This window comes from Fundulus heteroclitus, unplaced genomic scaffold (genome assembly GCF_011125445.2).
Source record: "Fundulus heteroclitus isolate FHET01 unplaced genomic scaffold, MU-UCD_Fhet_4.1 scaffold_73, whole genome shotgun sequence".
Taxonomy (NCBI): domain Eukaryota; kingdom Metazoa; phylum Chordata; class Actinopteri; order Cyprinodontiformes; family Fundulidae; genus Fundulus; species Fundulus heteroclitus.
Window position 1 is genome coordinate 975,191 of NW_023397175.1, and position 27,241 is coordinate 1,002,431.

General features: G+C 40.8%; 1 protein-coding gene across 1 annotated transcript in view; it reads right to left on the bottom strand.

The window, feature by feature from the left end:
- Positions 1–27,241, bottom strand: part of pudp (pseudouridine 5'-phosphatase) — a 57,375-nt gene that overhangs the window by 22,601 nt on the left and 7,533 nt on the right. The window contains exon 3 of the mRNA XM_036134059.1: positions 24,649–24,878. Coding sequence (XP_035989952.1) covers positions 24,649–24,878 — 230 coding nt within the window. The remainder of the gene's footprint in view (positions 1–24,648; positions 24,879–27,241) is intronic.

Here is a 27,241-nt window from a genome sequence, read left to right on the forward strand (position 1 = left end):
AGGCAACAGAAGTTAGTAAATATGACTTAAATGTATATTTAGACATATATTTAAGCTAATAATGACTATTGTGTTTTCATCAAAGTTGTCAGCAGCTGACAATTGATTGTTTGAAGAAGGAAAAAAATCATCCCATGAAATCCCAGTGTCTTTCCAACATATTTGCACCTAGGAATTTGTATTATCAACATCAACAATACTGAGAAATTGAAGCAATACAAATATAAAAAAGAAGAAAAGACAGAACACTTTAAAAAAAATTTTAAAAAGACCCTGCACATTCATCCAAACCTAAAATGACAGCAATCACGTACAGATGTTTCCATCGAGTGCACATAATTAGAACATTGTTACTCAGCATTTTAAAGGTCTCCTGACCATTGAATGGGAGCGATAACACCATGGTAAGCAGATTGGAACTGCTTTTTATTCTTCTAGGGATTTTAAGAAGTCTCATAAGAATATGAAATCAGCTTTTACACTGTAGGGAAATAGTTTACAAGCGGGGAATATTCAGACAACTGCCAACATGTCCACGTCTGGTTGTCCAAGCAAGTTTACACTATGAGCGGACAGCAAGAAGCTAAATGAAGTCTCCAGAAACCCTAAAAGGTCCTGACAGGACCTACAGCAGCCATCGTTAGAATGAAAGTTCATGTCTGTCCAATCAGAAACAGACTGAACCACTTCAACTTTCATGGGAGGAAACCTTTGTTCTCTAAGGAAAACAAGAAGGCCAGACTCTGGAGCAATTATTCAGAATTATTTTGACACCAGAAAGGAGGACATGTTTGCCATAAACCAAGTAAAGCAAACCAGGAATAGAACTTTACCAGAACCCACTGTGAAGCATGGAGGCGGAGGTGTCATGGTTTGCAGGCCAGTGCACCATCATAAAATCCGCCATGTATCCTACTGGATATCAGAGGGTGTTTGAGGAAAATATAAGATCATCTGAAAAAACAATTACAGCTGACTCAGAACCCGGGCTCTCCAAAACGTCAACAACCCAAATCACACCAGTACTGGCCAGGAATAGAGACGAGGAAAGTCCTGGACTGTATCTTACTGAGCCATTGTGGAATGACTTGAACCAGGCTGAACATCGAAGGAACCCCTCAAATATCTCACAAACGGGAAATGAGGAGTGGGAAAACTTACCTCAGACTGGTGTCTGAGATGGTAGATGGCTACAAGGAATGTCTCACTGAAGTTATTTTAGCTAAAGGGGTTAGGGTGTGCTTACCTTTCTCAGTCTCTATCATGTTTTTAAGTAGTAAAACAAGATTAATATTTGGTGTTTAACTGGCATTAATGATCAATGAGAGAGCATTTCTAAAACAAAAAAAAGAAGAGAATGTCCACATTTATAAATATAACCAAGTTTTTGTTTGGTTTCTATATTTGAGATGACAATCTCTGTCTAATGCTCCTCTGCCTCACGGCTTCTACTGATAATTGTCTTTTCATTAGCATAGAATCAGAGGATCTGATTAGTGGATAAACTGTGTGTTACCGCTTCATGACTGCTGCATCTGTTAATATCCTTCAATCCATCCTTCTGCTTCCAGTTTTCCCACTGCTTGCCCTCCTTTCCTCTCCGTCCTGCTCCTCCTCGTCTTAGTCGCTCATGCTTTTCTTCCCCTCTGCCGCAAAGCGGGTGACACATCATTCATTCGTTATTCCACTAAACACTGCATCAATTCTCCCTCTGAGCTGCAGTTTCATATCTCATCAAGAAAAATGCCGGCTCTTACTGTGGTCGGCTGCGGATTAAAGAAAAAAAAAATCAGGTGCATCGTGCCACAGGCAGGACCCATTTGCACCAAGAGCCTTTAAGAAGAAGGACTTAGCATGAGCAGATCAGCCAGAATCTTAACACATCTTGGCATGAAGGCCCATAAGCTGAATAATTAAATATGTTCACATTAACTGTAACGTAAAATGTAAATTACAAATGCACAGGGTTATAGTATAATCAAGGGCAAATTTAATGGATGTTAACAACAGGCTATGATGCAAAAGACCATTATATAAGAAACCAAACTATGTACTTAGATGTTATGCAGGCAACACACTAGAAAAAAACGGAACTAAAAGGAAGTCGAATTTTCTCGAAAGGACTGTATATTTCCTCAATTTGAGCAGGTAAATAAGACTATTTGCCAATGGACTAAGATTTTTGCACTTCAAATAGGAACAATTCATCTCCATCATCTTATTTCAAGTGTGGGGTATCTAATTATATTCTTTAGGGGTAAAAATAATCATTCCATTGTCAAATAGTCTTATTCACCTGCTCAAATCAAGGAAAAATACACTCCTTTCAAGAAAATTTCACTTATTTTTAGCTCCCTTTTTGTAGTGCAAGAACAAAATCACAGGGGGTCTTAGGTTAAAATGATATATTATAAATAATGATAAATAATGCTTGGAAGCCATGTCCTTGCAGTCTGAAAGTTGGACCTATAGGGAGAGCAGTGGATAACACCTTCGGCAGCATCTTCGTAAGAGCTTTAGCTTTTGGTTGTGGGCTTGATTCACAGATTTCCCACCAGAACCCGTTCCCCTCTGGAACACAGAACCTGTCTATTTCCCGAACATCATGATGGCTGGACATTCAAATGCTGCTTATACTTTACTGTTAGAACAAATTAACGTGGAACCTTCAAACATGAAACAATGTCGATAATCCTAACTGACCTAAAAAGGGAAACATTCTGTTCGATTTGATGTCAGAAAACGAGAAGAAAAGGCTGTGTGTCTTTTTAGTAAGTGTAGGTAAATATCTGCTTTCAACTGTACATTTGATTGAATTTCCACATATTCTACATATTCTCTTAACCAATGATAATACAGTGCAACAAGGTATGAAATAGCAGCAAAGCCCGGTGTGTGTCAGTGTACATCTGAGAAAACCCTTAAAAAACAACTTAATGCTGGCTGCAGTCAGTGAAGAAAAAGATAAATGTACTCTGTAGCTCGTAGCTTTCATTGTTTGGGATAAAAAGATAAAATAGTCCTCTTTTTGTCACTCCACACACAATTTCAAGGCTATAATGTTCAACGAGTCTCTTTAAATCATTGCAACCTTCCCATGTGTATTTTATCTAAGTTATCAAAAGCTGTAATCATCAGCTTTGGTCTGCTTTTCTGAAAAAGATAAATACCTCTGGTCCCTTCGGTTTGCTGTCCGTGTTCAGTGATAAATGGCCTCCTTCTGCAGCAATAATCGTTCTATCAACTTAAATCTTTAGTTTAAGTTAAATTACTTTTTAATTTTTCTCATCTAATGTTCATATACTTTCACTTTAAAAGGGAATATCTGCTTTCATGCTTGGATTGCTCTCATGACAATGTACTTTATTTCTAAATTGATATATTATAGTGTCTTGTAAAAGTACAAGCAACCACAGACTGTAGAGTATATGATTTTATGTAATACACCAACAAAAGACAGTGAATAATGTTAAGAGAAAAGAAAAGTATTGATGGCTTTCAGAGTGTTTTGTGTTATATCATTGTATTTAGCCATCTTTACTTAGATATCAGTATGCAGTGCAACTACCTGTCCTCAGAAGGCACCTTCTACAGGGGAACCTGTCCAAAGAACAACTATTAATCATGTGCTCCAGATATCAAGTGTTTCTGCAGGAGTGGTTGAAACAAATCTGTCAAAAGTCCCATTTATTGGCGCTCCACGAGCCATGAAGGGGACCCAGCTAAAACCAACCCCATGGTGAAACATGGTGGTGGCATCTTGATGTTGGGTTGCTTTTCTTTAGCAGAAACAGAGAAGCTGGTCAGAGTTGATGTGCAGATGGATGGATCTGGAAAATCCTTGAAGAAAACCTGCAGAAGACCTAAGACAGGGCTGGAAATACACCTTCCAGCAGGACAACCAAACCAAAAATACAATTACAATAGGATGGTTTAGAACAAGTGTGTGCAGCCTGGAGGCCTCTGTACTGATTTTGCACCCCTCCAACTGCATTTCAAGACAGATTTGGCTCATTAACACAGTTGGCTGGAGCAGATGGAAACTAATTTCTTTATTTTTATTTATGGTAAGATAATCAATGTTCGGTACAAGGTTTCTGTATTTTACAGTTTTTATTGATTGCTTTGACCTTTTTGAAGAAACTGGCAACCTCTCAGTTTGCATCATCACCATATCACTAGAGCAAAAGACACCTCTTGCAAACGAGTTAACCCATTCTCATTGATTTGACACATTTTCCCCGCCCTTTTGCAAAACAGTTAACGCAGATGTCATTCATGCAATCCAAACTCCATTGCTTTAGCTGTGGTAGCAAAACAGAAACCATATGTTCCAAGCCCTTAGAAACTTCTTGATCGGAAAGAAATCACTGAACCACCTGATTGACACTTCTTTACACAATTTTTCAATTTGCAATCAGTTTGCAGGCTTTACGTAAAAGGTGTTGTGTGTTGTTCTTTGCAAGCATGGATGGTCTAAGGCAGATGAGAGTAAGAGTAAGAGGTAGATGGGTCAGGGGAAGAAGATTATGAGGAAGAGGAATCCGTGTGCGAGGTGGCGGTGAAGCTGTAAGGGCTCAAGTTACAGATGACATTTAGGCAACTATGACTGATCATGTGGTAAATCATGGCCTTTCACTTAGAGGGGTGGGACAAAGAGTCCAACCTTTTCTCAATAGAAACACGGTTGCATCCATTGTAAGAGTTTTTCAACGGGAGAGCAGGTATTGCTGCTATACAGTATATACATCTCTATCTATTCCTATAGAGGAATTACTGTATTCAGTGCATGGAGATGGAAGGTATATGACTACTGCCCTTATGAGCAGATGCCCTTGCTCAATGCAATGACTGCTTCTGCCCATGATATAGATGCAGCGGCAGGCCCGGCCCTAAACAATTTGATGCCCTAGGCAAGATTTTAGGTGGTGCCCCCTTGTATCACTGTACAGTACTTGCATGTCTGCTAGTGTACATATACTTAGAAGAAACTAAAAAGCTTTGTCTTGGACATTTTTTATTTACATAAAACAATATTCACATTCAAAAAACTTTAAAATAATTAAAGAAACAAAACAAATGAACTCAACATATAAAATACAATAGCTTATATAAAGTATTAAACAGGGCAGTCAAACTTTTTTACAGTCGCTGGCCACTGTTATGCCATGATAGTGATCTCAGATTGAATCCTGAACAGTGGATGATTCAACAAAGAAAGTCCACTCCTTCTGCAAAGGATAAAGGGGGGCCAGGAGAAGCCTTCCTCTTCCCCTCTCTCGCTCGTCCCTTCTTCTCGGCAGGAGGTCAGCTGTGACCACCTCCTTACAGATAAAAGACAAAGCACACCTCTGCCCTCTTCTCTTCGTCTCTTCTCCTGACTCCAAGCTGCTGGGACACACTCCTCCACCCTTGGACGACCAGCACTTCTCTGGGGGGGTCGTCCAACCCTCACCTCCTGAGGGTGAAGTAAAAGCTTTATTGGGAAATGTTTGTAAACCGTGGTGTTTAGAACAAAAGTGCTAACCGGTAGGTCGCACTAGCTAACAGGATATTAGCCTTGCTAACATCCGGTTTCGGACCCCTAAAAAGGAGTCTGTTTTAAAGCATAAAGCGTAACTGTTCTGCTCTGCCATCCTCCGATGGTGTTATAAGCCTTATTCCTGCATCAATATGGTATATTAATGCTGGTTTTCAAGGCAATTTCGGCAACTTTATGTCATAACCTCTTAGCTACCGAGTTGCTGCAGCGACCCCATGCGCCCGGAGGGAGAATCGCATTAACAAACTCGGTCGTAAGGGTTTAAATGATTTTACAGGACAAACCGGTCCTCAGAATATTATTTTAACAAATAATGTTTTGTTCAACTTGGGTTTTGCATTGTGAATGGATTGAAATACATGGCAGATGTTTTTTTTTAACTCCATTCCATGTTTTTGTTAATCAGATCTGCAGTGAACCAGGATTCACTGAAGTATTCTGATTATGATCAACCACTTTTGTTTGTCTTCTGTTTGTTTTGCATGTAAATAGTTCCTTAGCTTAGCTTCTTTTTATCTTCATTTTGCTTAGTAGTTTAGTTAAGTTTCACTAGCCTAGTAGAGAGGATTTGTTAATCGAAATATTGTGTTAATTCAGGTAAACAGCATTACATAGTGATGTTCTCTGGATGTTCATTTTATTTCTGTTCTAAATTCTTGAACTTGAAAAGAAGCTGTCACTCCTTTATTCTATGTGTGTGCAGGTTTTGCTGTTAAAAGATCGCTAGTGCTTTTAATCGTTGTCTTGATATCAGCTTAAGAGCTGATCATCACCAGACAATACTTAACAGACAGAGAGTTATTTATGAAACATTAAATAACTTTTAACAGTGTATAATTGCACAACACCACACATTATCAGGTAGGAGGGTGCACTTATGCCGTTGCCCGAGCCCCGAAGGGGAGAACTTTGAAAAATAGAGTCTCCCTGATGTATTTTGGAAGCTTTCAAGACAGGTGATTATTTAAAGAATAGAATCAGTGTGCATGTTTTAAATTGAATAAAAAGCAAAAAAAAAAGTGAATGATCAATTCTTCAAAAACCACCTTAGTTTTTTTTTTTTTATTATTATTAAAACATTTTTTCACATGTTATCATCATGTTTTTACAAGTTTTTGAGCAAATTTGCATAAAATTAGTTGAATTTGAATTACTAGCACCATATAAAACAGATCAGATTAGATGAATATATGACAATTTACTAACTTCCGAGCGCGCAGTGAGACAACACGCGCGCGCTCAAAACCGGTCTCGCGTGCGCTCAGTCCTTCTCTGCTCGCGTGCTCGACCTGCTCATTCCATGCTCAACACCAGCTGTGCTGTGCGCTCGCTTGGCTGTTTCTCCGCGAGCGTCGCGCGAGAAGTTTTTCAGAGTTGAGCTCGGATTGGTTCCTGCGCGCTCAACCAGAAGGCACAAATATCGTTCCATTATATAATCGGGGAAATGTAGGCGGCGGCAAGAGCTGCTATAGACGGCGATTTGCCACCGTTGACCGGCTACTTTTGACTGCCCTGATTAAATTTAAATACTCCCAAAAAAGTGTAAATAAGTGACATTAACTTAAATACAATATTAATATGGCACTCTGCAAAATAAGAAATCAAAGAAATGAGAAGGCACAAAAAAATACAAAGATTTAAATAAAAGAAAAACAATAACATGAAATATGATCTTACAAATAGCTCTTGTGGTGATTTTAGTCTGCCTTAACCTCAGGCATGGACTGGTAATCGGGCGTAACAGGCATTTTCCCGGTGGGCCGACGGGCTCTTTGGGCCGGCAGACCCGACATGTATATTAATAATATGTATTATTATTATTATTATTATTATTATTATTATTATTATTTATATATCTGCCTCGTTATATTTGCATAATGCATGAAGAAAAATTAAATCAGCAGCGCAAGAGTCTGTTCCGATCATCCGGCCCTTACCACAGGCTACTGCAGCCCATTGGTTATCATCCCTGACAGTCTAAAGGGCTAGGCCAATCATAAAGTAGAAAAACACCTTCACGCTCCATGTGGAACTTTGTGCAGCGGTGTTCACAGTGGTAATGGATAAGAAACGCAAGGGAGGCGCAGAGAAACTGCACGAAAAAAAGAAACGAGTTCTTCAATCGGACGCTGCGAAATGTGTCAAACTGACTGACATGTTCCCAACAGCAGGCCCTTCATCTGCTCCGGTGTCTGATGTAAAATATGGTGGTGGTGGTTGTAGTGACGTGCGGTAGGGTTCATAGCTGGTGAGGCACTGACGTCATCTGAGTCAGATTTACAAATATATACACTCTACAGAGTAGACTCGTTGCAAAGTGCTGAAGGAGACTGATTGAGCCAAATAAATTCACCAAGATACATGGAAAAATATTGATTCTTTGATGAAAAAAATTTGTCATTTGACTGTAACAGTTTATGAGTTATGATGGATTTCTGCATTTGTAACACATTCTAAAACTATAACCCACATTACGCACATTTTATCACAAAAACAAGACATGAATAAGTATCGCTGTCTTACCTCTACTTATAATTTAAGTCCCTGCGGCGCTCTTTCTGAACAAAAATATCATCATTTTCCGGTAAAAGTTCTCTTTATCTTCTTCAGTTTTAAAAGTCTCTCAGTCTCAATGGAGCTCACTGCCAGGGAGGAAAGCCTTCCCTGATCAGTCCTGTTCCAGCTGTATGTTTAGAGTCTTTTTAGTGCTTTACTTGTTTAGCAAAACCCGCTAATAAAACATCAATAACTTGTTTTGACTCTACTATTTGGGGATCACGAGCGGTGCCCCTTGAGTGCCCCCTGCCTAGCGGCCAAGGAACTGCCGGCCTCACCTACAACCAGTTCTTTGCTGTTTATGATCGGCCAGCACCGCGAAAACATGTTATCTGCATACAGTTTGATGACCAAAACACAATTTGTAATCCACATATATTAAGTTGTGGAAAATCAGTTCATAACTGTTTGAACAACTGAATTTATGATCTAGAGACAGGAAGATGCATTCACAGACGGGAAGTCAGCGCAGTTAACATGGGATTGCACAATCCCAGGAGAGGCCAAGCTCGCTGCGGCCTCACCGGCTTCGCTATGAAGCGCCACCAAGGATTTACATAAAAAATAGCGAAAAGTCTGCGATTTTAAAGAAAATATGATCAAAGATTAGGAAATTAGATAAATAAAATACTTATTACAAATGTCTGAGTAAATAAAAATTTATATTATGTTATTATATATTTTCTTTCTTTCTATGATGACAAGTGAGGCCTTTCTCTGGTTCATTTTGTCATTGGCATCCTTTTTTACACAGTGAGTGCACATTAGTCCAATGTTACCCTACAGTATCTGGAAGACTGAATAGATCTGATGAGCAACTTACAATAACTTCTTATGATGATGTAACGTGATAATATGTGTGATTGACCGTGGCACCTCTCTTTCTCTCTCTCTCTCTCTCTGATCTAAGAATTGTTGCTGTGCTGTGGTGGAGTTTACATTTTACAGTGTTAATAAATTAAGATTTTGGAAGTATTTTAAGTGTCCACTCTCACTAATTTCTATTAACCTGGCCTCAAGGTATTGCACAGTTGGTATTGCACAGTTGGTATACACATTCAGTACACAAAAAAAATGTGGTGGGCCAGTCTAATCCAAAATGCCAGGGCCGATTTTTTGTCCCAGTTCACCCCTGCTTAACCTGAATTACTTCAAAAACTATATGCCACCACTTTTCTCACATCCTTACTCTCATGTGGCTACAGCTTTACTCTCCTGCATTTTCTTGAAGCAAAGTCATCTACAACATCATCATTATGACAACTGATTTTTTTATTTTTTTTTTGGGGGATTTTTTTTGCGGCTTTAGTGGCTCGCTTTTTCCGAAAGTAGGCTGACAGGAAGGGGGTAGAAGAGGGGGAGAGACATTCGGCAAAGGACCGCGGGTCGGATTCGAACCCGGGTCGACCGCGTCGAGGACTAAGGCCTCTGTATATGGGTCGCGCTACCCGCTGCGCCACATGCGCGCCCATATGACAACTGATTTGAGACCACATGATTAATGCTTATGATGGAAAGTCCACTGAGACGTTCTGGCATCATAGTACATCTCAGGTAAGTTTTGATCAGTTTAAGCTTGGAAAAGCTTCTTTCAGCAGCAGCAACTGTAACAGGAAGAGTGGCAGAGATTATTAAAGCAACCCACATGTTGGGGTAAATTTCTGCTAGCTTCTTCTTCTCATGCAGGAAGGCTAAAAGTTCCAAGTTTGTCATATTTGTTGATGGCAATGGTGGGAAATTTTGCATTTCCCTTGTAAATTCTGCGCCATTAATGTCCTGCTGGCTGTCCTGGGTCAGAGCGGTACTTAGAGTCTGGCACTTCTGTAGCAGCTCTTTTTCGTCTAAGTTGGGGAAATCGAGGAGCACACCAAACATGTTATTCACTTTTCCAAGATTCTGAAATCTCTCATCAAGGGAAGAAATGGCAGTATCCATGACTACATTAAAAAATGTGGTTTCCATTTCCATCCAAATGTGTTTTTGTGGTTCTCAATCGTTTTATTTCTAGTTCAGTCTCCACATTCATGTCTTCACACATCTCCTTGGTTATTGTCTGTGCATCAGAAAATCCAGTGTTCCTGTAACTGGTGAGGGAATCTCTTGTTTTCCTCAGCAAGTCGACAGCTACGTCAAGCTGCATGGAGGGTGACTGCATCAGTTTACTGACATGCTGGATTTTGCAGAGAACATCATACCATATGGCTGTACAAACGGAAAAGCGAAAGGATTCAATCTCCTCAGCTAAAGACTGAGCTTCAACTCTCACTACAGGGTCTGTAGTTTTCCCCCTCACCTCCAGAAGAACGTCTCGGATTTGCCCAGCCTGATACCTTACTGCCTTAACGCTTTTTATCCTGCTTTCCCATCTGGTCTCAGTCCATGATTTCAGAGTGATTTTCACATATTTTAAGAGGACATCCCACCTTTGGGTGGAGGCTGGGAAGAGCTTGAATAATTTTGTCAAATGCCCAAAGTAGCTAAGGGCATCTGCTGAGCTTTTTGCAGCATCGGCTACTACCAGATTTAAAGTGTGGGCACCACATGGGACATAAAAAGCTCTTGAGTTCAGCTGAAGCAACTTTGCCTGAACACCTTTATGTTTTCCCTTCATATTGGTGCCGTCGTCATAGGACTGGCCTCTGCAGTCCTCAAATGGGATATTAAGTTCCTCTAGTCTTTTTAGGATTAGAGATGACAAATGTTCTCCAGTTGACTGCTCTGCCACCAGAAAGCCTAAGAAATGCTCTTTTACTTGAAGAATGTCTTCTTGTGACACTATCCTGACTATGACAGAGAGCTGTTCCTATGACTCAGATCAGGGGTGCAGTCTAAAATGATGGAGAAATATTTGGAAATTTTGATGTCTGTCACAATGTGTTGTATTATTTTAGAACTGATGGAGTGAATCAGTTATTTTTGAATCGTTTTGCAAAGATAATGTACATGACGGCCAGCTCCACTTTCCACCCTACAGACACGCTGCTTCATCACTGGATCAAATCTGGTCATGAGCTCCACCTTTTTCAAAAAATTTCCATTGTCTGGTTTATTTAATGTGTCTGTGGAACGTCACGCCACCTTTTTCTCTCAGCCTCAGCAAGTGCCATCTCTTGTTTATCTATCGTAAACCCCTTTGCAAACCGGACCTCCAAGTCCTTCCATGTTGCCATGTGAGCATTATGCTCCTGGCTATCCTCATGGACCTTGAGCAAGTGACTTTTCCAGTCCTTTAGTCCTTCCCTGTTAAGTTTGTACTCTCTTTTAGAAAAAGTTTGCAACAGAAGCAGTGCAAGCTATCATCTTTTTTAGAGTACATAAGCCAGCTTCTTCTGACTTTTTCTCCATTCATCAAGAGTCTGTCAAAATAGTCATGCTGACACCTTCGTCCGTCTTTTGTTTTAGGGAATGTGAAGCAATTTTCTGTTTGAAATGGACCTCTGTGAACCAACTCTGTTCAGTCAGCCGGGTCTACTGGAGCAACAAGAGGACCGCTTGATGCTGCTTCATCACTGCTGGGTTGTGCTGCTGAGGTGGAGGTGACTGGAGGGTTTGCAGGGGTTTGACTGAGAAACCTCAGCAGCGCATCTGAAAATATAAGAGGAATATGTGACACCACTCTAATAATAAACACATGATTTCAAGAATAAAGTAAAATTCAATTAAATAATATAAACAAAAAAGAGATGCATGCATGATGTACACTATCGTTTATAATATACTATATAATTTTTGGTTTAGTAATAATTATTACTGTATTAATATTACTGTATTACTGTATTGTTATTACAGTTAAATGCTAATTAAAAGAATGCATTGGATCAGTAAACTGCAGTATAATGTACTATAACACGTGGGAATGCTAACTTTGCTGGAACATAAAATGATGTACACTTTAACACTACCATAGTTTAACATGATGATCACACTTTAGATAATATGAGCTAGAACACAGTTAATAGCTAGGCTTATAACTATAAAAAATTAATAGTATTTTAAATGACTATTACCACCTGGGAAAAGGTAAAATAACCATGTCAATGCAATTAACAGTATATCTGCTGAATAAATCTAATATATACACATTTACCTGAGGATGGCAATAGGGGGGCATTTAAATCATTATTTTCCAACAACTGGGCCCTTCCATAACATTAACTGATGTTAAAACTAACAGATAGTGCTCGCTATTTATTGATTAGCCAACTATGTCATGCTAACGGCTGATGCTATTATCGATCATTGTTCTGCAACAGCAAAATAATATCATTATCATCATCTGTACTGTAACATTACCTCTGTCTTTGTCACGTTTTTCCTCATCTTCTTTTCTTTTTTTCTTTCCCTGGGCACCAGACAGTTTAGGACGCTTTGACATTTAGGAGCAACAAAGACCGAAAACCGAGCTGCAGGTAAAAGAAATCAGACTTTTTTTTTTTTTTATTAAGGTATAGGTACAGGCCGGCACCCCCTGGTGGTTTGCGCCCTTAGCATTTGCCTATACTGCCTAAGCCACAGGCCGGCCCTGTGCAGAGACATGTCAAGAATGGATCAGGTATGCAAGAAGGTTGTTCCCTAGGTGCATCACACGGGAAAATATTGAGTGTGATGAAGATGAGGCCATGTGGCCTATTCGTCAAGAGAGAAGAGACTAGAAGAGACAGACAGCTCTAGTATATTCTGTTGGAATATTTCATTTGTAGCCACAATCTGAAAAAAAAAAAGAATGAATAATCAATAAAATTTGGATCACAGCATATCTGATTCTGGATCCATTTTTTGCAAGAAGGCAAATTTGACTACAAATGACACTGACACGTAAGCTGCGTACAGTCTTTGGCTTCAATGAACTAGCAATGCTGCACTGATTCACATTGAGTGTGGTATTTTGTTTCCCCTTGTGTAATGAATGATTGGAAGGTCTCAAACATTGGTGTGCAGGTTGTGTTGTTTGAGGGAAAAATTTGCTTTTGGTTCATATTTTAAATGTTGTAGCAGAGTTGGAGCCTTCTGTAAACAAAATGTGTAATTTTGACCATTGTTGCCACCGTTTAGGCCTCTACGTTAAGTGTTTTGAAAAATTTGGATTTTGAGTTGACTCCTGTGTCAAAGCAATCTATAAAAACTGTAATAACTACACATTTTATTTTGTGTTTGATTTCATAATAAATAGGACCACATCTATCCGATGACTTTTACTCAAATACATACTTCATTGCATTAAAATCGCCTTTGAATAGATTTATTAAAATTGGCAAAATCCAGAAAGTGTTTTCAAACAAACATACTGACCCAAATCCTGTTATATTGCTAAAGCAAAAACAATTCTTCTATTTTTTCTTTCTTTCTTTTCTTTTTTTTTTTTTTTTTTTTGCTAATTGAGCCTAAAATCATTTGCAAACCAGGTGATCATCTTTTAATACAAAAAATTAGCAAACCCCATTATTTACTTCTGGATCTACAATGATTTACACATCTATTTCCTACAGAAAATATAATTGTGTTTAATTAAATTTATTAAATTTTGTAGGGGGTTCGTTTTTTGGCCCTTCAGTTTAGACTTGACAACTTCGGCCCACATGCCATAAAGTTTGAACACCCCCGACTTGGATCAAAGCGGGTCCATCAGTTAGAATGACCTGGCCTCACTGACACTTTCTTGAGAGGCACCTGCTCAGAAAACAAAGAGAGGTAAACATTGTAGCAGTGGGGGAAGTTGTGGAGGGCAGCATCGTAGCACATTGTGCACATTTTCAGACTATGGCTATGTGCACACAGCAGGAAAATGCAACTCAAATCCAATCTTTTTGCCCATATGCAACCCATATCGGTCTTTTTCGTGGCAGTGCTCTCTTCTTACCTTACTTCATCTTGCTATGATGTGGTCTTAATATTGTCAGCTTCCATTGCTCAACAGCTTTCTAATAATAGCAAGAGATGCCGACCGGTCTCTGTGGGTTTTTTGTTTTTTTTTTTACAAAATTTATTGAACACTTCTAGAAATAATTACATCTACCATTACTTCCACAAACAGTGGACTGCTGTGTGACGTCACCTTCTGTTATCCGTGCATGCGGCTCACTTTGCGGTCTTGAACCATTCAGACAGAAGTATTATGGTGGTTGCATTTATTAGTAGTATGAACAGCCACCTAAAAAAAAATCAGATTCCAGCAAAAAATCGGAATTGAGCATAGAGCATGATTATTAAAGCAAAAATAATCAGTTTCACTGACATTTTTTTCAAGTCAGCCCATATATGCCACATTAGTTACCTCACTTTCTTATTGCGCAAAGTCAACTTTAACCAAATCTGGTAGTTTTACAATATGCAATGACCATTCCTGTCTCTGTCCCACCTTTCAGCTTTAGAGCCTTTGCATCATCCTGGACAGCCTCTCCATCACTTTCCACATCCACATCATCATCTGGTTAACTTTCATATTTGCAGCATCAAGTTCTTCCTTCACACTTTTGCCAAACTGGTCCACAGTCCACTTTACAGTTTCAGCTCCCTTCCCTCCCTGTCCTCTAGAAAACCTCCATAAACTACAACTAGTACAAAAGACAGCAGTTTGCATCATTACATCATCTACTTCACACCTGAACATTAACTCCTCTGGCTTCCTGTCACATTCAGTATAAATTAATCCATTGAACATACAAGACCAACCACAGCCTGGACAATGCAGGACACATAACCAACAGCCACCTGTGAAGTAGAGTTAGAGAGCACAGATACACAGAACCCTGACAACCAAGAACACTCTGGCCAACTTGACCCAGCAGACACATTCGTTCGGCAGCTCGCCGCCCAACAGGAACAGTTGCAGTCTCTCAGCTTAGCAGTTAATTCGGCACAGGAACAATTGCAGTTTGTTACCACTCAGCTCAGCCAGCTGACAGCCGCTCTTACTTCCACGCATAGTCAGCCTGTCACAACAGCTCCTGGTGCTCCAACTCCGAGTAATCTAACAGCTGAAGCTACCGATCAGTCCTCCCCTGTCTCTGAGAGCTCGCCTCCGAGCCCTGAGAAGTTTTCAGGGGACAGCGCAGATTGCGGAGGATTCCTTTTTCAATGTACCTTGGTTTTTAATTGTTCACCTTGCACCTTTTCTGCTGATCATGCCAAGATTTCTTTTGTCCTGATAAGATCAAAGCGGTAGTGGAGTAGCCGACTTCTGACTCTGGAAAGCAGTTACAGCGATTCTTAGGATTCGCTAACTTTTACAGACGTTTTATCAAGAACTATAGTCAGATCGCGTCCCCTCTGCATGCTCTAACCTCTCCTAAGGTTCCGTTTATTTGGAGCCCAGAGGCGGAAGCCTCTTTTGCTTAACTTAAGACCAGATTCTCGCAAGCTCCCATTCTAATACACCCCAACCCCACAGTTTACATTAGAAATCGACGCATACGATACGGGAGTTGAGGCTGTTTTGTCCCAACAGTCAGACTCTGATAATAAACTTCACCCATGCGCCTTTTGGCTGGTCTCTCTTTTTCTCATGATTCAACCTCTCCATAACCTACCGTCCGGGTTCCAGAAATGTCAAACCAGACGCCCTTTCCAGACAGTTTTCTTCCCAAGAACATGAGAGAGAACCAGCACCCATCCTTCCGCCTACATGTACCTTTGGAGCCCTCTGGTGGAGGACCGAATAAACCAAGCCCTGTTGTTGGATCCGAATCTATGCACTGGTCACGCAGGACTTATGTAGGTCCCTAAGTCTATGTGTGCTTCTGTGCTTTTTGTCTGTCTTGTTGTGTCTCTGCTCTGTCTTCTGTAGTCTCCCCCCCCCCCTCGGTCGAGACAGATGACCGTTTATACTGAGCCCGGTTCTGCTGGAGGTTTTTCCTTCCCGTTAATGGGGAGTTTTTCTTTTCCCGCTGTCGCTTGATGCTTGCTCAGTATGAGGGATTGCTGCAAAGCCATGTACAATGCAGACGACTCTTCATGTAGCTCTATGCTTGTCCAGGAGTGAATACTGCTTGTCGGTACTTTGATGCAATCAACTGGTTCCCTTATGTAGGAAATTTTTGACCAATCTGTATAATATGATTAAATTTGACTTTGTAAAATGCCTTGAGATGACATGTTTCATGAATTGGCGCTATATAAATAAAATTGAATTGAATTGAAGTGAATTAAGTCCGTCCGCCCTGAAGTTCTGCGTTGGTGTCATGACTCTAAATTCTCAGCTCACCCTGGAATATACAGAACCAAGTCCCAGGTGTGCTGTCGTTTCTGGTGGCCGTTTTGGTGTAAAGAAGTCAGAGAATATGTTTGTGCAAGTCCCATTTGTGCTCAGAATAAGCCATCAAACCAACCTCCATCTGGTCTCCTTAACCCACTTCCCATTCCTAAACGCCCCTGGTCTCAAATTCCTCTGGACGTCATTACAGGACTCCCCTCATCGCAAGGAATGACCACATTTCTGACTGTTGCAGTGAGTGGATGAGTACAGGTTTGGCGTGGTTCAGTGGATTGCAATCAATCATTTAAACCAGCCCGAAAATACAACTGGAGTTTCTTTTTTCAGTTTCCTGCAAGATAAAAAACTTGGATACGTAAAGTGCGATGTGAGAATAACTATCAAACTCAAATGACCACCTCCACAGCCACTTGTACAACTGATTGGCTACACACCGAAGAAGCAGGTACTTTTGGCCAGAGCTTTCCTGACTTTTTTTTATTTTATTTTTTTAAGAAAAGCAGATTGAGAGGAGCACACTGACACAGGGAATCGAAGGGAATAATAAGGAGCATACATCAAACAAGAACACCCTTGTGTCATACAGGTATAACTATACAGGAATATAAATATCAACACCTTTTGCACAACACTGGGCATATATTGTACGAGTCAGCTACCTTCACACGTACATGCTCCGAACAACATAATGTGTACTATGCTATGAATGTAACATATAAATAACATAACAAAGAACCACGGCACATCATTACACACACATATTTATAAGCATATCAACTGCTCCATGCATACGGACCTTATGCTAATATATGAAAGATAGTTGCATTGCTTTTCAAAGCTCCAGAATACAAATTCAGGTAAATGCACCAAATGCACACGGATGTACTCAGTTTTCACAATTCCAGTGTCAATTTGGTCATTAGGCACATTGTCTTGTCGACTGTGGTGGTGCTTGTTTTCACTTCAGTAAATAGGCCCGTTTACACTACACTTTTTTAACCGAGCCGAGACCAGTCCGAGCTCGGTAACCGAGATAACTCTTGTGTGTAAATGGTCAGCAGACTGAACCAGACCGCGCTAACGATAACCGGACCGTGCTAACTGCAGACCAGTTCCCTAGTAGGTCTCGGCCTGGGTTTTTTTGGCCCGGTTCCCTGATAACGAACAGCGCATGAGCAGACCGCGTCATGCCCTTACAGTCAGCTGACTGTCAGCGGGTTTTCCGCCGTGTCTGGCTGCACGTCCCGATTCACACTCCATTCAGACAAATTTCAGACATTCATAATCACTGATGGGCAGTAATGCGTTAGAAGTAAGGCGTTACTGTAATCCAATTACTTTTTTCTAGTAACGAGTAAAGTAGGGGATTATAATTGCCAAAACAGTAATTACATTACTGTTACTTCCCCGTAAGCAGGCTGCGTTACTGAGTTACTTAACCGAGATTTTGTTTCGCGTCGCGTGACAATGACGTATGAGCGCCGCGACGTATGAGCGCGCGACGTCAGTGGTAAACGCCGACACCGACATGTGTAGTAATGAAACAAGAAACAACATGGAGCGTGGGAGAGAGCAGGACCATTCAGCGTTTAATGCTTGGAAGTACCGACATTACTTTGAGTTTGACTCGGTTAAAGATGACAAAAACATCAGCGTCCGCTGTACACTCTGCGTGGGAAGAACACTTTTATCTACAGCGAAAAAATCCACCTCAAATCTGAGCAAGCACCTAGCAAGCCGCCACAGGAATGTAAAACTTACTGAAAAAAAACCCCGAACCCCCAACTGACATGATGACCGCTGCAGCTACATCCAATTCCACCGGGCAAAACTCCGAGGGCCCCTCTCCTGCTAAACAGGTGAAACTAGACTTTAAAGCGACAGGACTTAGTGCCGCTGAACTGAAGAACCTCGTCGCTGGATATATTGTCGAGGACATGCTGCCAATTTCCCACTGTGGATTCTGAATCTTTCCGACGCATTGTTGAAAAAATACCAACCAAACACGGTGTCAAGCTGCCGCAAAGAAAGTCTTTGCAGGATCCATGAGGAGAGAATACGACTAATGACCTAATTTGAAGTCTGCACTCGTAGATGTAGACTTGTTATCCACCACTTCTGACATCATGGACGGTAAATAACAAGTTTTATGGGTGTAACGTTCACCTGGATTGTTCCAATTTACATCGTACAAGGAGTCGGCCTCCCTAGCTGTAAGATAATTAGAGCAGGCACACCTTATGATTGTAATTAGAAAGCAGTTACAGCGATTCTTAGGATTCGCTAACTTTTACAGACGTTTTTATCAAAGAACTATAGTCAGATCGCGTCCCCCTCTGCATGCTCTAACCTCTCCTAAGGTTCCGTTTATTTGGAGCCCAGAGGCGGAAGCCTCTTTTGCTTAACTTAAGACCAGATTCTCGCAAGCTCCCATTCTAATACACCCCAACCCCACAGTTTACATTAGAAATTGACGCATCCGATGCGGGAGTTGAGGCTGTTTTGTCCCAACAGTCAGAATCTGATAATAAACTTCACCCATGTGCCTTTTGGCTGGTCTCTCTTTTTCTCATGATTCAACCTCTCCATAACCTACCGTCCGGGTTCCAGAAATGTCAAACCAGACGCCCTTTCCAGACAGTTTTCTTCTCAAGAACATGAGAGAGAACCAGTACCCATCCTTCCGCCTACATGTACCTTTGGAGCCCTCTGGTGGAGGACCGAATAAACCAAGCCCTGTTGTTGGATCCGGATCTATGCACTGGTCATGCAGGACTTATGTATGTCCCTAAGCCTGTGTGCTTCTGTGCTTTTTGTCTGTCTTGTTGTGTCTCTGCTCTGTCTTCTGTAGTCTCTCCCCCCCCCTCGGTCGAGACAGATGACCGTTTATACTGAGCCCGGTTCTGCTGGAGGTTTTTCCTTCCCGTTAATGGGGAGTTTTTCTTTCCGCTGTCGCTTGATGCTTGCTCAGTATGAGGGATTGCTGCAAAGCCATGTACAATGCAGACGACTCTTCATGTAGCTCTATGCTTGTCCAGGAGTGAATACTGCTTGTCGGTACTTTGATGCAAGTGGCTGCACAGTGGCGCAGTGGGTAGCGCTGTTGCCTTGCAGCAAGAAGGTCCTGGGTTCAAGTACATCCCTGGGTCTTTCTGCATGGAGTTTGCATGTTCTCCCTGTGCATGCGTGGGTTCTCTCCGGGTACTCCGGCTTCCTCCCACAGTCCAAAAACATGACTGTTAGGTTAATTGGCTTCTCCAAATTGTCCTTAGGTGTGAGTGTGTGTGTGAATGGTTGTTTGTCCTGTTTGTCTCTGTGTTGTCCTGCGACAGACTGGCGACCTGTCCAGGGTGTACCCCGCCTCTCGCCCAGTGAACGCTGGAGATAGGCACCAGCAACCCCCGCGACCCCATGAGGGATAAAGTGGTTTGGAAAATGGATGGATGGATGGATGGATGGTACTTTGATGCAATCAACTGGTTCCCTTATGTAGGAAATTTTTGACCAATCTGTATAATATGATTCAATTTGACTTTGTAAAATGCCTTGAGTTGACATGTTTCATGAATTGGCGCTATATAAATAAAATTGAATTGAATTGAAGTGAATTAAGTCCGTCCGCCCTGAAGTTCTGCGTTGGTGTCATGACTCTAAATTCTCAGCTCACCCTGGAATATATAGAACCAAGTCCCAGGTGTGCTGTCGTTTCTGGTGGCCGTTTTGGTGTAAAGAAGTCAGAGAATATGTTTGTGCAAGTCCCATTTGTGCTCAGAATAAGCCATCAAACCAACCTCCATCTGGTCTCCTTAACCCACTTCCCATTCCTAAACGCTCCTGGTCTCAAATTCCTCTGGACGTCATTACAGGACTCCCCTCATCGCAAGGAATGACCACAATTCTGACTGTTGCAGTGAGTGGATGAGTACAGGTTTGGCGTGGTTCAGTGGATTGCAATTAATCATTTAAACCAGCCCGAAAATACAACTGGAGTTTCTTTTTTCAGTTTCCTGCAAGATAAAAAACTTGGATACGTAAAGTGCGATGTGAGAATAACTATCAAACTCAAATGACCACCTCCACAGCCACTTGTACAACTGATTGGCTACACACCGAAGAAGCAGGTACTTTTGGCCAGAGCTTTCCTGACATTTTTTTTTTTTTTTTAAGAAAAGCAGATTGAGAGGAGCACACTGACACAGGGAATCGAAGGGAATAATAAGGAGCATACATCAAACAAGAACACCCTTGTGTCATAGAGGTATAACTATACAGGAATATAAATATCAACACCTTTTGCACAACACTAGGCATATATTGTACGAGTCAGCTACCTACACACGTACATGCTCCGAACAACATAATGTGTACTATGCTATGAATGTAACATATAAATAACATAACAAAGAACCACGGCTCATCATTACACACATATTTATAAGCATATCAACTGCTCCATGCATACGGACCTTATGCTAATATATGAAAGATAGTTGCATTGCTTTTCAAAGCTCCAGAATACAAATTCAGGTAAATGCACTAAATGCACACGGATGTACTCAGTTTTCACAATTCCACAGTCTCAATTTGGTCATTAGGCACATTGTCTTGTCGACTGTGGTGGTGCTTGTTTTCACTTCAGTATATGTGCACCTAAAGCTTACATCCTAAAATATGCTCAATTGGCTGAAATCAAGGAAACTGTCAGGCAGGTGAGACATCTACGGTCAAAGTTAGTCATTAAGGAGGAGAGGAAGAGAGTGAGAGAGAAATTGGAGGCAAAAAAGGAGAGAATCGCAACGGATCTGGGAGAAGAAAACAAGCCAGAATCAGAAAATGTCTCTTTCTCTCTCTTGACTTTACATCGTTTATGTCAGCAGAGGAAAAATGTAATTCTGGCTGAAAGTTTTATTTTCGAGATTATATTGAGTGACCGTCTCTATCGATCGTGCAGCGCCTACAAACAGATTGAACCGGTGACAAGCTCTGACGCGCATGACGCACACATCGCTTCCGTTACCGCTGCTGCTGGGGGGGATTAGTGGTGATAGACGCGGTGTCTTGACTATGCTCACGCACAGAGCTGTAATACTTTTCATTGTGATTCAGACAGGCGCAGTTCATTTTAAAGATGCGGTTTTAGCGCATATTCAGACAGAAACAGGCAAACCAGAGATGGGGCTGCGGAGAGCTGAGGAGTGTTGCTATGGGCGTGTTTACCTGCTGGATGTAACCGCTGTAAAACAATCAGAAAATAGCTTTTTATTCCTCTGATTAATAACATCTTTATGGAGCGCTCTGTTATTGTTATTCTGTGCTGCTCTACCAAAGTGTAGATTGCTGACTCGCTTGTCATCGGACACAAATCAAATCAAACTTCTTCATGCTTGTATTTTGCGGCGTAAATTGTGATTCAGACTCAGAGTTACATGAAGCAGTTACATGAAATAAATAAAGTGAGAACACACACAGGTAGATCATGAGAGTTTAGTCTGAGAATCCACTCGGAGGGACTCTGCTTCAGAGACGTTTCAGGTTGTGGAGGATTTACCGATCTTTCTCTGGGTTCTGCTGTGGATGTTGTGTGTAACTTTATTGCAGTTTAATTCAAACTATGTTCTAATTTTATTTATATAACCTTTGTTATGATGTTGGAGCTGTAACTGCAACTGCTATATATATATAAATATATATATATATATATATATATATATATATATATATATATATATATATATATAGATAGATAGATAAGGTGTGCGATTTGCAAAAAAACAGAGGGGGGAATCATTTCCCCGATTAATCACATAATGTCAATAGGTAACTCGAGATTAATTGCAAATTAATTGTATGTTTTATCCTTTTATTTCTGAAAGTGTAATAGCCTGTTTGGGCATTTTAATATGCAATTTTGCAATAAATCACACTAATAAAATACATGCTTGTACAAAAAATATTTTTATTTTGTTATTTTTCAAGCACTTTTGAGAATTGGAATGAAAACATCCTAGTGCCAAATGTTAAACTCTGGTCTATGATGGCTAAATTACTGATCATGACGCCCTGATGTTTACACAATGTGTAAATCAATTTGTAAATAAATACCATACCGATATATTTTTTTTGCCTCTTAAACAAAGATAGACATGGTATTAGGCATTAATAAAAATTTTACATTTCAATAAAGTCATAAGTTTTATTGTTCGTTTTTTCACTCTCTCTCACACACACATCTAATTCTGAGCTTTCACACCAACAATAACTTCTTTGAATATTTTTGCTTGCTGTTTATATCCATATTCATACAGTTTAAGCCTGGAAAAAGGTTTTAAATCTCCAGGTCATTCCAGTCTTACACTTTGCATGCAACTGGGCAGGAGCTTAATACCCTGAATGAGACTGTTTAGCAACTGTTTAGTAACTCCAGGTCCTTCGTTTGGCAACATAAATCACCCTTAGTTTGTCAAATACAGAGAAAACGAATTAATAAGCATTAAAGTACGGTTTATGGGTTGGGTTTCTGCAATGTTATCAGCATGTTAAAAACTCATCTTCAGAACCAATGTCTGCTCAAAATGGTGATCTGCACCATGTAATCTACTTTCAGCAGTTATCACCAGTTATTGCAGCCGTAAACTGCAGAAAATACGAGCAGAGTTGCTCTCTCTTCCCTTACTACCGTCGGCTCCTATGGTGGAGGGATATTTTCAGCTGGATACAAAGTGTAACAAAATTTTACATTTCAATAAAATCCTAAGTTTTATTGTTCGTTTTTTCACTCTCTCTCACACATCTAATTCTGAGCTTTCACACCAACAACAATAATTTTGCTTGCTGTTTATATCCATTCAGATTTTTTCAGATTTCGGCTACAAATGAAATATTCCAACAGAAGATACTAGAGCTGTCTATCTCTTCTAGTCTCTTCTCTCTTGACGAATAGACCACATGGCCTCATCTTCATTACACTCAATATTTTTCCTTGCGATGCACCTAGGGAAAAATCTTCTTCCATGCCTGATCCATCCTTGACATGCCTTTGCATCTATATCATGGGCAGCAGCAGTCATTGCATTGAGCAAGGGCATCTGCTCATAGGGGCAGTGATCATATACCTTCCATCTCCATGCACTGTATAATTCCTCTGTAGGAATAGATACAGATATATCTTTATATACTGTATAGCAACATTACCTGTTCTCCAGTCAAAAACTCTTACAATGGATGCAACCGTGTTTCTACTGAGAAAAGGTTGGACTCTTTGCCCCCCCCCCCTCCCTAAGTGAAAGGCCATGATTTACCACAAGATTAATCACAGTTGCCCGAATTTCATCTGTAACTTCAGCCCTTCCAGCTACACCGCCACCTCGCACACGGATTCCTGTTCCTTATAATCTTCTTCCTTTGACCTATCTACCTCTTACTCTGACTCTCATCTGCCTTAGACCATCCATGCTTGCAAAGAACAACACACAACATGGCACCTTTTACGTAAAGCCTGTAAACTGATTGCAAATTGAAAAATTGTGTAAAGAAGTGTCAATCGGGTGCTTCAGTGATTTCATTCTGATCAAGAAGTTTCTAAGAGCTTGGAACATATGGTTTCTGTTTTGCTACCACCGCAAAAGCAATGGAGTTTGGACAGCATGAATAACATCTGCGTTAACTGTTTTGCAAAAGGGCGGGGAAAATGTGTCAAACCAATGATAATGGGTTAACTCATTTGCAAGAGGTGTCTTTTGCTCTGCTTAGATGGTGATTATGAAAACTTAGAGGTTGCCAGTTTCTTCAAACAGGTCAAAGCAATCAACAAAAACTGTAACACTCGCCAGACGGCAAATGCGAGTAAATTTTCCGTTTGGCGAGCAGATTTCAGAGGGCTAGCTGCCACATGGTGTGAAAATATTTGCACCAAATAAGTTGTGTTTTTCAGTCATCATTTGGGTCATCACTCTGCTTTCAGCTCGTATGACAACAAACACGCACGTACACAAACACTTGCACAAGTGATGCGAGAACTACAGCAACTGCATCATGTCCACCTTCCTGAGTCCGTCACTGAAAACAGATGGCTGCTTTATTCTTAAAAAACACCTTTTTGTTGCTAGATAGACCCCATGAACGGATCAGAACCAGATCCCAAATGTAATCAAATTAAAACAAGTTTACATTCCCCGAGACACTGCAGCTTGTAAGTCTTCACCGCTGCTCTGAGCACACTTTTTAAATCAGTTTCACTCAGCAATAATTTGCAAATCAAAGGTACGCGCCCCCCTTTCTGGTTTCCCAGTGGTGCTTTAAAAGAAGGGCTGATGCCAATTTATCTGTAATCTACAGCTCTTACCTTCTCTGGGGAGGCCGGGGGGCTGAATCTGCTGGCACACACCAGAAAGGAATCGGGCTGAGGTTTGCCGTTATTTACGTCAGGATCGTCGCCCAGAACAATGTGATCAAACAGAGCAAAGAAGTCTTTGTGTTCAACGGTCTTCAGTTTGAACGACACGCCGGCTGAGCTGGTTGCCACGGCAATGGGGATGCTGTGCTTCTTCAGATGGTTCACAAGTTTCTCCACGCCTATGTAGCAAAAGGACAGACCAGCTCAAGCTTACAGACGCTTGTAGGTAAGAACAGGGTGGGTTACAGCAAATCTTCCTCGTCAATTATCTTCTCTACACGTCACATATCCAGATTTGGTCTGGTGATTCTGTCCACTAACACATTGTTTTGTTTTTTAACTTTTTTGGAAAGTCCACTAATAGGATATTTACTACCAATGTAGAATGACTGTTAAAAAAAAACATCTTCAGTGATTTTTACATACCAGAATTCAATGCACAAGTAGACATTTTCTCTAGTTTTAAACTTCTAAAAGATTAAAAAATATTCTGCTAGCTACATCTATTGGTAGCCCAGGTAAAGATGTAAAAAAAAAAGCCATATGATAAATTCATATTTATTGAAATGTCAGAATCTTTCACAGCAAATCTAACAATCCAACCTTCAATCTATGGACATTTATTGAGTAGGAAACTCATACGAAGAAACAACCGTCAACAGAAATCTACTGATGGATGCATGTTGGTGGCAGCGTCATGCTGCGGGGTAGTTTAGCTGTAAGTGGCACATCCATCAAGAGGATGGAAAAAAAGAGAATATCTTGTTGACAACTAAAAAAAATGCAAGCGAGGCATAATTTGGTAAAAATAATTTAAAAAAGCATTAAGGTGCATGTATATGTTGGACCTGTATGTAAAATTAAGATGGTGTGGAATTGAGGTAACTCACAATACATTTAATTTAATGTGCAGTTTAATGTGCAGCTCAAGAGTAAGCGACCAGAATTGACTAAGATTCCTTGACTAAGTAGTGTCAAAACGTTTTCAGAAAGAACAGAGTGAAAGTCCAGTTGGCTCCAATTTAAGCCTGTTCGCTGTGCAGTTTTTGTTCATAGAGCCATCATTCAGGCCAGAGACACACAGGACAAAGACACTGCACGCACACGCACACCTAAAGGCAATTTGGAGAGACTAGTTACCCTAAAATGTTTTCAAACTATAGGAGGAAGACAGAGTACCTGAGAGAACCACCGCATGCAAGGGGAGAACATGCAAACTCCAAGCAGAAAGATCCTAGGCCGGGGTTCTAACCCAAACTTCAAGGTAACAGTGCTACCAACTCTGACTTAGAACAATTTAGTCTGAATTAATGTCAGACAGAAAAAAAGATTACGTCTCTTCTTAGATTTTGCATGGAAATATCTCATTTCAGCCGTATATCAGCTTAGGCATCTCCACCCATATCTGTTGTTACCAGGGGGAACCGAATCCAGCTTTAGGCCTGCTGGTAAGCCTGAGACTAAAATACCAGCACAGGCCTCGTCTATAATCCAACCTGTCTCATCATAGTTCTAGCTGTATGTAAAAGTGTAACTCACTTCGACTTGAAGGCATATCCCCACCCCGATTAACACTTTGAAAGATACCACCAAAGTGGCCGGTTCCAAGAGACACGGATGATGGGAGTTTTAAGCAGCATTCGTTGCTGCAGCAGTAAGGACGAGGGAAAGCGACCTGTTGAAACATGGAGTGACATTTGGAGGTTTTGCTACAGAACTGTCTTTTAGGATGGAGTAATTTTTCATCCCCTAGATGCAGGGCTATGGTGATGAAAGCATGTACTATTTGAACCAGTGGGAAAACTCAACATCAATGGCCAGCGGTCAACCCTAAGAGGGCAGCACTAAGACGGTTTTAAGACAAATATTGCAGAACTATACAAGTTCACATAAAAATGTTAAAAACTGCAAAGTAACGTCAAAGTAACACCCTTAGGCCCCATTTATCTACAAAAGCAGGTATTTTGGGGGTGAGTTACACATTACGGGCGATCGTCCTGCTAGACCAGGGGTTCCCAAACTTTTTTCGCTGTGCACCCTCTTCTGTGTCCCAACCGGATTGACGCAACCCAAATGTTTGAAAAAAAAAAAATTGCAGTTGCAGTTACAACTCAACCGTTATGTGAACATAATTTGAATTAAATTGCAATAAAGTTACGCACAACATCCACAACTGGATCCTGAGGATTTTCAGGTGCATTGGTGGATCCAGGCCAAGATCAGCCACCTCCACAACCTGAAACGTCTCTGAAGCAGAGATCATCCCAGTGGATTCACAAACTAAACTCTGATTATCTACCTGTGTGTGTGTTCTCACTTTCTTTATTTCATGTACCAGCTTCCTAATCTGAGTCTGACTAACAATTTACTCCGCAGAATACAAACACAAAGAAGTTTAATTTGATTTGTGTCCAATGACCAGCGAGCGAGAGCGAGCCAGAGAAAGAACTGTGTTATGCCATAAACCTGTTTGATTATGAATATTAGCAGCTGTGTGTGCGTGTCACGCGCATCTGTGCTTGTCGCGGTTCAGAGTCACGGC